Below are 14,749 nucleotides of genomic sequence, written 5' to 3' on the forward strand. Positions count from 1 at the left end.
AACCTGAGTGCTATAAACATCTCAAAGAACCCTATTCAGCATAGCAGGGCCAAACATATTGATATATGTCACCATTTTATTAGAGAACTTGTGGAAGATAAGACTGTAGTCTTAGAGCATCTTGCTACTGAGATGCAGTTAGCTGATATTTTTACAAAGGCTTTGGATGTAAATCACTTTGAAGTCCTGAGAGGAAAATTAGGGATTTGCATTTATGAAGACTTGTAGCAATTAATTTGGAGTGGAAAAAGTAATCAAATTATTGTCTATGTGGCTAAAATAAAGCGCCCCCATTATGGTAAATCATCACCTTGTTTTGGAAATACCATCTATTCCGTCTTCACACGTTACCCCCATAACCTCACTACCTACTCCAACTCTTCCATCTTCCTGCTCCTTCTTCACAAACCTCTATTAGGGCTACCGTGCTTTTTCCAGAAAAACTCCAAAATGTCACAACATCAAGATACATCAGCTTCTAAAAATACTAAGTCTACTCAAAAGGTTAGTGCTCCTCCCATGGGCATCCCTGATGATGAGATTCTGGATGTTGCTCCTCTCTCTGTTATTCCTGGGGTGGACATTGATTTGAACCAACCCATCTCCATTGATGCCTTCGATGCTGCATGCTCCAATCAAGGTAACACATCTAGTATCCCTTCTGGTTCAACTCCTGCCATTAACTCTAAGGAAGATAAACACTACATTGATCGTGTTATAAGAGACCTGGTCACTAGAATTCTTAATGAAGGTCACTCTGTGAAGGGAGTTTCTACTCCCCTGTCTCAAATGTACCCCTCTCCTAAGGTTGAACAACATAGTGAGAAGGATGACGATTCCTCCAGTTCTAAAAAGGATTTGGCTGCTGAAGGGTTGTGCTCTCTAGGGCAAACCGTGTCTGAAAAAGGGAAATCCGTGGCCTCTAAAACTGTCAATACTTCCCACTCTGAGAAGCATGATGATGCAAACGTTGTGATTGATCTAGAGGATAGTAGCTCTGAGGATCAAGAGGAAAGCTTACTTCATCACATAAAGCCAAGTGTGGCTAAACGCATGAAGACTCGCAAAGGAAAATTTGTGGTTGAACTTATGTCAGCTAGAAAAGCTAAGAAGACTGCTGGTATTGGTCCCTCCAAATCATGGAGCAAGGTTGAAGTAAAGAAGAGGAAGCTCAGAGATGATTCTGAGCCTGAAGAGGATGTTGTGAAAGATGTCTCTGACATCTCACCTGTGAAGAAAACCAATGTTAGGAAGTCTCCTGTTAAAGTTCCTGCTATTCATTTGAATAACATCTCTTTCCATCTTGAGGATGGAACTGCTAAGTGGAAATTTGTGATTCAGAGAAGGGTGGCTGTGGAAAGGGAGTTGGGAAAAGATGCTGCTGATGTCAAGGAGGTCATGGACCTGATAAAGGTTGTTGGGTTGTTGAAGACTGTGGCTGGGTTCTCTCAATGCTATGAAGGTTTAGTTAAGGAATTTATTGTCAACATTCCTGAGGATATTTCTGATAAGAACAACAAGGAGTTATGCAAGGTGTTTGTGAGGGGTAAGTGTATAACATTCTCTCCTACTGTTATTAATAATTTTCTAGGCAGAAAAATTGAGGGTGCAGGTGAATTAGAAGTTATAGACAATGAGTTCTGTAGAGAGATTACAGCTAGGCAGGTGAAAGGTTGGCCTGTTAAAAAGCACCTTCCTGATGGGAAGTTGATTGTCAAATATGATATCCTGCATAAAATAGGAGCTGCTAACTGGGTCCCTACCAACCATATTTCCACCATTGCTAATACCCTTGGGAGGTTTATTTTTGTTGTTGGAACCAAAGTGAAATTTGACTATGGTAGATTTATGTTTGAACAAATCATCAAGCATGCAACTACTAATGCAGTTAAGCTGCCAATTGCTTTTCCCTCTATGATCTGTGGTATCATCTTAAATCAACATCCTGGTATTCTGTGCTCTAATGACTTACCTAGTAGAAGAAAACCTGCTCTGTTTGTGCACTATAAATTGTTTGAAGGAATTCATGTCGAGGATATTGTCCTGACATCTGCCATGAAGAGGCCAGCCTCAAAAGTTGGAACTATTGTTGAGCTTAAGGAGACATGCAAAGAGCTAGGTAAAGGGATAAGGGTATCCACAACTAGAAAATAATCGTTGGAAGCCTTGATTGCAAGCTTGGAGCAGGATGAGGGTGAAAATATTGAACATGCTAATGACAGCCATGAAGAAGAAGCTGAAGCCCACACCTCTAGCGAGAGGTCTGCTAACAATGATGATGCAAGTGGCAATTCTGTTTCTGGTGCTGATGAAGAAGCTATAAGCTCAAGCTCTACTGAGTAGCTTTGTTGACTCTGGTCTCCCTTTATTTGATGATTTTCTTGGCCTTTTGTTGTTTTGGTGGATTTTCTTGTTTTTGGTATTACTTTGTTGGTTTGTATCCCAGCTTGCTTACAGTTGTGTATGTACTTGGTGTTGTAAACCTTTAACTTATGGCTTTTCGGTTAATGACTAGATAGACATTTATTTTGTCTCTTTGGTCTCTTTTGGCTAAAAAGGGGGAGAAGAAGTAGCTATAGATGATGTAGCATTGTTGTTACTGCTTTGTTTGTCTGAGGAGAATTTTCTGGTGTTTTTTATTTGGCACAGGGGGAGGATTATCTGTGTTCTGTCTGTGTGAAGCAGGTTGTTGCTTGTTGTGGACTAGCTGAAGGGGGAGATGGTGTGTTCTGAGTACAAGCGCTTGTGTGTTTACTAGTTATTATTTTTGCTAGTAATGTGTGTATGTTTACTTTTGCTGCTGAACTGATACTTTGATTGAGTTCTTGTGAACGTGTGATCTGTTGTTTGTTTTAGCCAAAATTTTCCAAAGGGGTAGTTGTTAGTTCTATGTATTGGCATCAATTTTGGTAAAACTTAGTGTTATCACAAGATGTTACGCTTGTAGTCTTAACATGTGATATCAGCTTTCTGCAGGTTGTTTAATATGGTTGTGCAGGATTTATTCAAGATGTCAGGCCCGATGTTAAGACATGTGCATACAGAACATTCAGTCTGAATGTTATGTGTTTTCTTGTTGTGCTTTTCATGCAAGTCTTTGTGTGCTTATGTGGAGATTGCATGCGTTATTCAAGGAGTAATTCTATTTAAAAGCCAAAATATTTTGTTTCCCAAAGAGGAATGATTTGTTACTAATTCCTAGGGAATACGCGTTAAATAGGATTAGGGTTTCATGTTGCCTAGGCCCATTCAGAAAGCTTCTATTTAAAGACCATGTAAACCCTGTGTGATGGCATACAAAATACGAATGTTGAAGTGAGTGAGTATTAGGGTTTTAGCCTAATGTACGTTTGTGAATTGTGAGCCATTCATTCATCTTATTAATGTGTGAATTAGACTGAGTTTTGAGTTGTAATTTGTTCACTCTAAGCTTTGAAGTACAAGTGTATTTGTCTACTTGGTTGAAGCTTTTAAGCAAGATCAAGTGTGTGTCCTTGAAGTGTGTCTTCTCTCTTTGTAGTATTTATTCTAGTATCACTGATGTGATTGAGGGGGAGTGAGTAGGGTCTCATATCTAAGAGTTCTTAGATAGAAGTCACACGGGTAGAGATTAGGTGAAAAGATTGTAACTTGAAGTTGTTTATTGAGATTCTTTGAACTAATTTTGTTTAGTGGATTTCCTTCCTGGCTTGGTAGCCCTCAGACGTAGGTGTGTTTGCACCGAACTGGGTTAACAATTGCCTGTGTCGTTTTTCAATTGTTTAATAATTTTATTCTGTTTATATTTCATTTGTTGTTCAGATATTAGTTCCGTGACATTACCTTCGACATCTCATATCTGATACCAGAATTTCATAAAGGAAGTCAAGATTGGTTCTCAACTGTGTCTAGAGGCTAAGAAGGGGTTGATTGATCTTCTTCGAGAATATTCAGGTGTGCTTGCTTGGTCCTATCAAGACATTCTTGGGTTGGATTTTGAGATTGTAGAGCATAGATTATCGTTGAAGACAGAATTCCCGATAGTCAACGAAAATTTGAGAAGAACTTATCTAGATATGGCAGTTAAGATCAAAGAGGAAGTGTAGAAGAAGATTGATGCTGGTTTTCTTGTTACCTCCGAGTATCCGCAGTGGGTGGCCAATATTGTGTTTGTTCCTAAGAGGATGGAAAAGTCCGCATGTGTGTTGATTATAGAGATTTTAACAAATCTTATCCAAAAGATGATTTTCCTCTGCCATACATTGACATGTTGGTAGACCATACAGCTAAATTCAAAGTCTTTTCGTTTATAGACGGATTTTACAGTTATAATCAGATCAAGATGGCACTTGAAGATATGGAGAAGACCACATTCATTACACCCTAGGGAACATTTTTTTATAGAGTGATGCCTTTAGGTCTAAAGAGTGTTGGTGCAACATACCAGAGAGCTATGACCACTCTTTTTCATGATATGATGCATAAAGAGATTGGAGTTTATGTTTATGGTATGATTGCCAAATCAAGTGATGAAGAAGAACATGTTGAACATTTATCGAAGTTATTCCAGCATTTGAGGAAGTACAAACTCCGCTTGAATCCCAATAAATGTACTTTTGGTGTTTTCTCTACCAAGATGTTGGGCTTTATTGTTAGTGAGAAGGGTATTGAGGTTGATCCTGCCAAGGTCAAAGCAATACAAGAAATGTTTGCACCTAAAACTGAGAAGAAAGTCAGAGGTTTTCTCAGCCGCTTGAATTATATCTCAAGATTTATATCGCATATGACTGCCACATGTGCGCCTATTTTCAAGCTTCTTCAGAAAGATCAGTCTTGTGATTGGACCGAAGATTTCCAGAAAGCTTTTGACAGTATCAAAGAATATCTGCTCGAGCCTCCCATTTTGTCTCCGCCTATTTAAGGAAGACCATTGATCATGTATTTGACTGTGCTGGATGAAAGTATAGGTTGTGTTCTTGGTCAGCAAGATGAATCTAGGAAGAAAGAGTATGCACTTTACTACCTCAGTAAGAAGTTCATCGACTGTGAGACTCGGTATTCTATGCTTGAAAATACTTGTTGTGCATTGGCTTGGGCTTCTAAGCGTCTGCACCAGTATATGTTGAATCATACTAGTTGGTTGATATCCAAAATGGATCCAATCAAGTACATTTTTGAGAAGCCTACTTTAACTGGGAGAATTTCACGTTGGCAGATGTTGTTATCTGAGTACGATATTGAATACCGATCTCAAAAAGCAATTAAGGGTAGTGTCTTGGCTGACCATTTGGCTCACCAACCTATTGAAGATTACCAGTCAATGCAGTATGATTTTCCTGACAAAGAGATTTTGTACTTGAAGATGAAAGATTGTGATGAACCATTGCTTGAAGAAGGGCCAGATTCTGGTTCCCGTTGGGGCATGGTATTTGATGGAGCTATTAATTCGTTGGTAATCACATTGGGGTGGTGATTATTACTCCTCAAGGCACTCGCTTTCCATTCACAGCTAGATTGACTTTCAAGTGTATAAACAATATGGCTGAGTATGAATCTTGTATTATGTGGCTTGAAGAGGCCATTGATCTCAGAATCAAATATCTTGACGTCTATGGAGATTCAGCTTTGATTGTGAATTAGATCAAAGGCGAATTTGAGACGAATCAACCCGATTTAATACCATATAGAGACTATGCGAGGAGGATTTCAACTTTGTTTATAAAGGTTGAGTTTCATCATATCCCTCGAGATGAAAACCGGATGGCAGATGCTCTTGCAATGTTGGCTTCAATGATTGTGGTGAAATTTTGGAATGAAGTCCCAAAATTGACTATGATTCGTCTTGATAGGCCAACTCATCTGTTCACTGTTGAAGAAGTCAAAGATGAAAATCCATGGTATTTTGATATTAAATGTTTCCTCCAAAGCCAGATTTACCCGACTGGGGCATCTTTAAAAGATAAGAAGACTTTGAGGAGATTAGCTGGCAACTTCTACCTAAATGATGATGTGCTTTACAAGAGAAATTTCGATATGGTTTTACTCAGATGCATGGATAGACACGAAGCAGACTTATTGATGATTGAAGTCCATGAAGGTTCCTTTGGTACTAATTCCAATGGACATGCTATGGTAAAAAAGATGTTGAGATCAGGTTACTATGGGCTGACAATGGAATCTGACTGTTGCTAGTTTGTGAAGAAATGCCACAAGTTTCAAATTTATGCAGATAAGATTCATGTTCCTCTGACACTGTTGAACGTCATTTCCTCTCCATGGCCCTTCTCCATGTGTGGAATTGATATGATTGGTATGATTGACCCTAAATCTTTGAACGGACATCGTTTCATTCTGGTGGCTATTGATTATTTCACAAAGTGGGTTGAAGCGGCATCATATGCAAATGTGGCCAAGCAGGTGGTGGTCCGATTTATCAAGAATCAAATTATATGCCGTTATGGTGTGCCAAGCAAGATCATTACTGATAATTGATCGAACTTGAATAACAATATGGTGGAAGCTCTTTGCAAAGACTTCAAGATTGCACATCATAATTCTTCTCCCTACAGACCTAAGATGAATGGGGTTGTTGAAGCTGTAAATAAGAACATCAAGAAGATTATTTAGAAGATGGTTGTGACATATAAAGATTGGCATGAGATGCTCCCATTTGCTTTGCATGGGTACCATACATCCGTTTGCACTTCAACAGGGTCAACCCATTTCTCTCTCGTTTATGGTATGGAAGTTGTGCTCCCTATAGAGCTTGAGATCCCATCATTGCGTGTCTTGATGGAAGCAAAGTTGACAGAAGCTGAATGGTTCCAAACCAGATATGATTAGTTGAATTTGATTGAAGAGAAGAGATTGATTGTCATGTGTCATGGTCAGTTATATTAGCAAAGAATGAAGAAGGCATTTGATAAGAAGGTCAGGCCACGTGTGTTTAGAGAAGGTGACCTCGTGCTCAAGAAAATTCTATCTTTCAAACCTGATGCTAGGGGAAAATGGACTCCTAATTATGAAGGCACATATGTTGTTAAGAGAGCCTTTTCAGGCGGTGCTTTGATTCTTACAACTATGGATGATGAAGAGTTTACTCGTCCTGTGAATACCGATGCAGTCAAAAAATACTTCGCCTAAAAAGAAAAAAAGAATAACTCGCTAAGTTAAAAACCCAAAAGGGAGGCTTAGGCAAAAATGAGCGTCTCGGTGGATTGAAAACCTGAAAGGGCGATCCAGACAAAAGTTAGAGACATAAAACAGAAAATTTATCCCGATAGATTGAGTACCCCACCTTGGGGAAATCTAGGCAAAAATTAGGGATTATGGCAACTAAATGCATTCGGTTGGTCCTAGCCATGGAGACTGTTTTTGAGTATGTCATTTGGTTCTGATTCATTATTCTCAACCGGAACCAAGAGCATAGCGGATATTGAAGTTGGTAGAAGGATTAGTGATCATTGTATTCAATGTAGCCCTTTTCCATGTAAGTTACCATTTTCAACTATGGAGTCTTGTCATTTACAGACTACCATTCTATTAAATAAAGTTGAGCTTTTTATCCAATTGTTTCTACTCTTATTTATTTCATCTAAATAAAATTGAATTTTTATGATGATAATTTTGAAATGAATTAATTAATCAAAATCATTTTTCTTAAGAATATAAAAGCAATTACTTTAAGAATAGTCTATTGTTACAGCGATGATTCAAATCTGTGATATTTGTATCCTTTGCGATGGTTTTGTCAGCATAATCATCAATCATATATACATACATCTTCATACATCAGATGTTTCACTATGCATTTTATTGCATTTGGTTCCTTTATTCTGATCCTCTACTACGGTGACATTATTTCCCCATGCAGGTTTGGTGTGTCTGTCCTCCTTCAATTGTAGAGTGTCATCCTCTTAAGCAGAAAGAGCTTAACCTTTCTCATTTCCCCACTGAGTTATTTTCTCGTGGATGATCATTATTTCATTTTCCTCCCCATTTAGTTATTTGGATGGAATCACTCTCCTTGAGTTATATCCTCATTAGGTTGAGTCTTTGTTTGACCGTTTCTTTCTAGATATTACCTTGATAGATATTTTGGTGTCGTGAGAGTCTGTTACCCAGTAACTGATAATATTCTTCTCGATTTTTGAGTACTTTACTTTTTCCAAATACCTGGTAAAAGGTAATCTACTTCCTTTGCTTTCTCCAGCGGATTTGTTTTCATGTTTCCCCTAGGCAGTTTATCCTTGATATGTTCAACCTAACCGATGACGGATATTCTCCCTTTGTGGTTTTCTACCCAGTAAAAAGGTAGTTTTGATCCCTATTTCATTCCCCAGAGAGTTAATCCTTGATATGTTCATCTTAAGAAATGACAGATTTTCTCCTTTTTGCGGTCTTCTGCCCAGTAACCGGTAGTTGTAAATCCTGCTTTCCCCTGCTGAGTCTATTCTTGATATGTTCATCATAACCAATGACGAATATTCTCTATGGTATTCTATCAAGTAACTAATAGATATAATTCCTACTTTTCCCCGACGGTTTATCCTTGATATGTTTATCCTGACCGATGACAGATATTCTTCCCATTTTCCCAGGTGGTCTATCCTTGATATGTTCATCCTAACCGATGACATATATTCTTCCCCTGAGTCTATCCTTGATATGTTCACTTTAACTGGTGACGGATATTCTCTTTTTTGGTCTTCTACCCAGTAACAGGCGGTTGTAAATCCTATTTTATATTTTCCCCAACAGGTTATTCTTACCCAGTAACCGGTAACGAATACACCTCTTTTTTCCCTCAGCGAGTCATCCTTGATATGTTTACCCTAACCGGTAACGGATGTCCCTCTGTCAGAATATATTATTTTACTACCTAGTAACTGGTAATAGACAATATACTTCTGGTACTCCTGGGTTGAAGTTCAGTCTTCCTCAATTGACTTTGAGTGCGTATCTCCTCAGTGAAGTCTCCAATCCCCTGTTTTGTTCGAGTATTTCAGCTTTGTCCTGATTTACCCGTTTCCCTTGCAGATTTTCCTTATCCCCAATCAAGTCCTTCCATTGATTTATTTTCATGGAATTCCCCTCGTGTCTCCAGCAGTTTTCAAGTCATAGCCTGGCCCACGCATAGCTTTTATCCCCAGAATCTCTGTCTCCCTAGTGAGTGCTCCCTATGGAATGCATTATACTCCTGTGGACTTTCCGTCTCTCCGGATTCTTTTCCTTTGTGGCAATATTTTCCCCATAGAGATTATTTTTAACATTCCGTATCATATGCATCATGAGGTCTCTTAGGGACCAAAATTTGTTTTTATATGTTGTTATTTAACTCCATTCTACTGAGTTAATACAAATATTTTAACCTTCACATCCTCATTTAGAATGTCCTTAAATAGGGGCAGCTGTAAGACCCAATTTTGACCCTAAGATCCCTCATGGCACCTCATCATATGCATTGACTTTGGGATCACACCTTGGCATCCTCCTTACCCCTCTTTAGTTAGGTTTTTCATTGGGAGAGATCCCCAAGCACATTTGATTGTATCATATTTGGTTTTTCACTATTTACTAACCAAATTACCAAAAATATGTCAACGTATAGTTTGTTGCTTTTGTAGGTAGTGTGTGTGTTCACCCATGCTCCATCAAGCTCATATCTAGGGTTTAAGACCCTAAATGTAATAAGATCAATCAAGAGATAGTTCACATTGACTCTATACATCATATATGGATCCCCATGATCTTCACATATCATCTTGATCAAGAATTCATCAAGAGTTTGAAGCTTGTTTGCCTTTGAAGCCCTAATTCATATGAGTATCTTGTGTGACTTACTCAGTAAGTTTCTTTGTCATTTGATCAAATATGTCAAGGGATACTTCATGTTAATTCATCTTACACATATATGATCCTTAATGAGTCCCAAATGTCAATAGAATGTCAATTTTGCAAGATGGTTCATGGTGGTTGACCAGAGAAAATCAGTTGGCCAAAACTATGGTTCCCTAGACCCTATCTCCTACAGTTTTTGTCATATAAAAATGATTCCAAGAGAAACGTTAGTCCTTATGACATTACAAACAACTTTCATGTTGAAGTCAAGATCTAGTTTTTCATGTAAAGTCATTTTTTATGGTGAAAGATTATAGGTCATTTTGTCTAAACCCTAGTTGGGAGGTCAACTTACAAAGACCATAACTTGCTCAATTTTTTAGATATGAAAGCCATTCAAGTTCCATGATCAAATCCATGATGGTCTATACAACTTTTATGTTTAGAAGAAGTTCAAATTCAACTTGAAAATTCATGTGCCAAGAGGAAACATTATAGGTCATTTTGGGTCATTACCATTGAACAAGTGATTTTCCTCAACTTCTAAAATTCATAAATCCTTCATGCCAAATACAAATGAGGTCAAATTTGTGACCAAATTGAATAGGTTTGAAAGAGCTACAACTTTGATGAATAAACTATTTCCATTTGAAATCCATAGAAAAAGTTATTCAAGGTGAAATAATTGAACATTTGACTTGGTACTTCAAATTTTCAAATATGTTTGATTTTCAAAACTTCCACCTCAAAATTCATCATGATCCAAGCTTCAAATGGAAAGGTGTTCAACATGAAAGTTGTTCCCCTTGATCTCACCTTTCCAAAAAGTCCAAGATCATCTCATTGGCCAAGAAATGAAGGACTTACGTATGGGTTCTTTTCAAAGGACCATTTGGATGGATCTCACCTTCACATTTCAAATTCAAATGTATGGCCACGTGACATGATCTTAGCATTATACACAAGAAATTTTGGACCTGAATATATCACTTGATGGGGCTATCAGCGCCCATGCAAGCATGCAATGCAAATTGCTAAATTTGGCAAATTTTGGAAGTGTGTGGAAATGAATCACATTGGCTATAAATACAACCTTGATGGCTCAGAATTGAAGACCTCATGCCCAAGCTTTGAATGTGTAATCCAAACCCTCGCCATTAAAGGATAATCTTGAAGGTTTTCATTTAAAAATCGAGCTTCAAATCTCATTCTATTTTGAGATTGAAACTCCAAGAGTCCAAGTCTTTCTTTGATCCTAATAACCTCCTACAAGCTTATGAAAACAAGCCAAGGACAATTGGAATCAAGATCAAGCAAGGTTGAAGCTCCCTCGAAGGTGAATTTTTCAGAAACTTTATCTCTTCAAATCTCTCTCAATTCTTCACTATTCTTTGTGATTTTTGGTTGGTTGAAGTCCTACCAATGTAGGCAACAAGATTGAGTTGCTTTGAGGTCAAATAGAAGCAACTTAATTCATGATCCTCAAAATTCAAATCCCTATATCTTTTTATATACTTGGAATTGGAGAAAATTGAGGCCAAATTTGAGCTCTTGGACATTTTCTCTTTGAAATAGTGTCCTTATTTTTCATTTTTCATTAAGTTGAGGTTGGACCAGTCCGGTGGAGGTCACCGGAGATGATGACCGGAGTTAGGGCTTCGGTGGTGCGTTGGCAAGGCCCACGCCATCTGATCTGGTTCAAACGTTTTAATCTTGAGCGTTCATTTTGATTACCAAGTGTGCAATATGTTTGACTCAGGTGTTTGTGGAATGTGCGCGCTTGGCCATCAGATCTGACACCTCAATTAATGAGGGAGATCTGGTGGCCCTTGTTTTTTTGAATTTCTTTTGAATTTCTTATTTTATGTTTAATCCATTTATTTTGTTTAATTCATAATAATATCATTTTTAATCCAAAAAATATGGGACTTTCACCAAAAATATTTAAATACTTTTCTCTTTCGTTTTTAGAATTAAAATTATTTTTTGGATTAATTTTGATATTTTTCATGAATTAAATGTTTTTATGCATATTTTTAATTGTTTAAAAATACTTCTGGCTTTTCAAAAATCATAAAATTTTGTGTCTAAGGTCCTTTGACCTTGTTTGACATAGGGTAAATCTCTTGGCCATTTATTTGGTGTTTTGAAGAAATTTTAGGTTTTGACTAAATTAATTTGTATTTTAATGCATTTTTAAATTGATTTTTAATTGATTAAATGTGTAAAAATTATGTTGAGCCATTTTTATGATCTTGTGATGTTTGGCTATTTGTTTGGGTCTTGGTCAAGGTTGATTTGACTTTTGTTGGATTAAAATCATTGGATTTAGGGGATTGATGAAATATATATTTCATCTCCCAAAATGAATGAATGATTTTAATTTGATAAAATTCCTCCCATGACCAATTCGTGTTTCTCTTATTCCCCTCCTCATTCATCTTCATCCATATTGTTTCTCATTCCTTTAATTTACCAATGAAATCTCAAATGTCCTAAGGCTAATTAGTTCATCAATGACCTTGTGTCAGATGAACCAATACAAGTATGGATGAGATAGATTAATCCCTCTTGATCTTTTCTTTTAGTGTGTGGTATGTTTTAGGAGTTTGGTTCATTATACCAAATCTCTAACATGCATTAACACCTAAATTTTTATTGCCCGACCTCAAATAGTTGTGACTTTTACATAAGTCCAATTACGATTGCTTAGCATAAAGCTAAATTTGACCCTAAAGGCAGAGCATTCTAGTAAGTGAGATTGTAAGTCTCCCATCCTTCATGGTATTATGTGGAAAGTTGACTTTTTTCCTTCCTATGGAAGATGTCTTGGTTTAAAGATCCATGCTTGTGAATGGATGGTTGAGTGTTCTCCAAATAATGTCTTAATCAATTAAAAAGCAAAACACCACTAACACTTGACTAACATTTGACTAACTCTTATTAATATTGCTTCACTTTTAAGTCATTTAGTTTATACAATTTAATTTTAGTCATTTACCATTTATTGCCATTTACATTTTCATTTAACTTGTTTATATTTATGTCATTTTTACTTTGCTCATTTGAGCCATATCTTGTGGTTGTATATATTTGTTTGTGCATTCTGATTTTGTTTATGGTCTTAGGACCTTAAAACACTTAATAAATAACAAAAACCATAAAAGATGTTTGGTGGACTGTTGATCTTGATCTAAACTTTTAAACTTAGGATTAGGCAACATTCCATGTGCAAAAAGGACTTGGCCAATGCCAACATTTTGAAACCAAGCTATTGTGAACCGAGCCTTCATCTGATGTTAGTCTTGGGATTTATTTGAATTCATCTGTTATTTTATCTTGGTGCTAATTGTTATTTTGATCTTGTGTCTGATGCTTTTTTTTAGTTGATCAAGGAATATTTCATCTGATACATGAGAAGACAAAGAAGACTGCTAGATATGGGAATTGCTTCCTTGGATGTGGTTATCTTTATTTGATGTCTTGATCTTCATGGTGTCTGATATTGATAATTGCTTGTTGATTATTGCTTGATTCAATGTCCAAGGGAAAATGGGTTTCTATATGATATTCTTGTCTGTTGGATTGCATTCCATTTGTCAGATCTTTTTAACTCTTAACTTATAATTTTATGCTTAGGATAGCCTTTTCATATCCTCCCACTTCTTAAATTTCAAAATCTCTCCCCCTTTTCAAAAACTTTCTTTGCTTGTGATTTCAAACTTAGACCTTATTTCAAGTAGAAACTTTGGCCTTATGCCATTGAATTTTTGAACTTCTTTTTCTTAAATCAAACTTGTAAATAAATCTAATCATATTAACTTAAAATTTCAAAAGACAAAAAGAACTAACAACCCCATTCTAACTTTTGGCCCTTTGTGCCTTTTCTTATAAAATTTTGTTAAAAGCAATTCACCAACTTTGAAATCGTTACCACGAACTATGAGATTTTGATCCCTCTTTTTTATGTTGGTACATAGGAACAAGTCTGAAGGTCTTGTCAAATACAAAAATATAATCAATGAATTCTTTTCTCATCCCTACACTCTATTTTTCTCAAACAACTTTTATACCAAAAACACATACACACATAAAAAAAGGACTCCCTAGGAGTATCTAGGATACTTTAGGTGCTAACACCTTCCCTTTGTGTAACCAACCCCCTTACCTGTAATCTCTGGCATTTTATTAGTTTTGATTTGAAAACTTCTTGTATTTAGGCTTTGTTCATACTTTTCCCTTTTCCCTTGGAAACAATAAAAGCGCGGTGGCGACTCTGGTTTTATTGACGTTAAACTTATCCATAGTTTAATGGTCATGAATTTACCGCTACAAACACCAAGTATTTTTTTCTCTAAACTCAATTAAATCATTTTCATCTCGATTCAAATATTCTCCCAATTAAGCATAACCTAAAATATTTTCTTAATCAAATACGAAAGAAATGGGTCCTTGGAGTCTGTTATTCCTTGAATCCTTGAATGATTTCTCTCGAGGCACACGTCTTGGATTAACTTTTCATTCACTCTTTTATTTCTAAAACACTTAACTTAAAAACTTGGGCAAAAAAAGGAGTCATTGGAGTCTAGCATTCGGGTGGAACCTTTGAACAATTAACTCCGAGACACATGTTTCGTTCTTGTTAAAGGTTCATTATCCATCAAAACAATTGGTTAAATACATTGAATGAAAAAGATATCGTTGGAGTATAGCATTCTGGTAATATCCCGAATAATTGGTCCTGGGGCTCACCCTCGTTCTCACATAATATTTGTCATTCACCTTTAAAAAACATTCTAACACATCATACTTACTTTCTCGCCCCCGTAAAATTGAAAACCTTTCATAAGAGTACATTTGGCTAATCCATTCTAGTGCATACAAACAAGCGTTTAAGCCTCCACCACGAGTAAACAAGTCATGTTTTATC

The 14,749-nt window shown here is 36.7% G+C and overlaps 1 protein-coding gene across 1 annotated transcript; it reads left to right on the top strand.

The window, feature by feature from the left end:
• Nucleotides 1–450: 450 nt before the first annotated feature.
• On the top strand, nucleotides 451–2,343 carry LOC127123264 (uncharacterized). The gene is made up of 2 exons (XM_051053500.1): nucleotides 451–2,133; nucleotides 2,188–2,343. The coding sequence occupies exons 1-2, from the start codon at nucleotides 451–453 to the stop codon at nucleotides 2,341–2,343; spliced, it is 1,839 nt and encodes a 612-aa protein (XP_050909457.1).
• The last annotated feature ends 12,406 nt before the right edge of the window (nucleotides 2,344–14,749 follow it).

Source organism: Lathyrus oleraceus, chromosome 2, assembly GCF_024323335.1.
Source record: "Lathyrus oleraceus cultivar Zhongwan6 chromosome 2, CAAS_Psat_ZW6_1.0, whole genome shotgun sequence".
NCBI classification, from domain to species: Eukaryota; Viridiplantae; Streptophyta; class Magnoliopsida; order Fabales; family Fabaceae; genus Lathyrus; species Lathyrus oleraceus.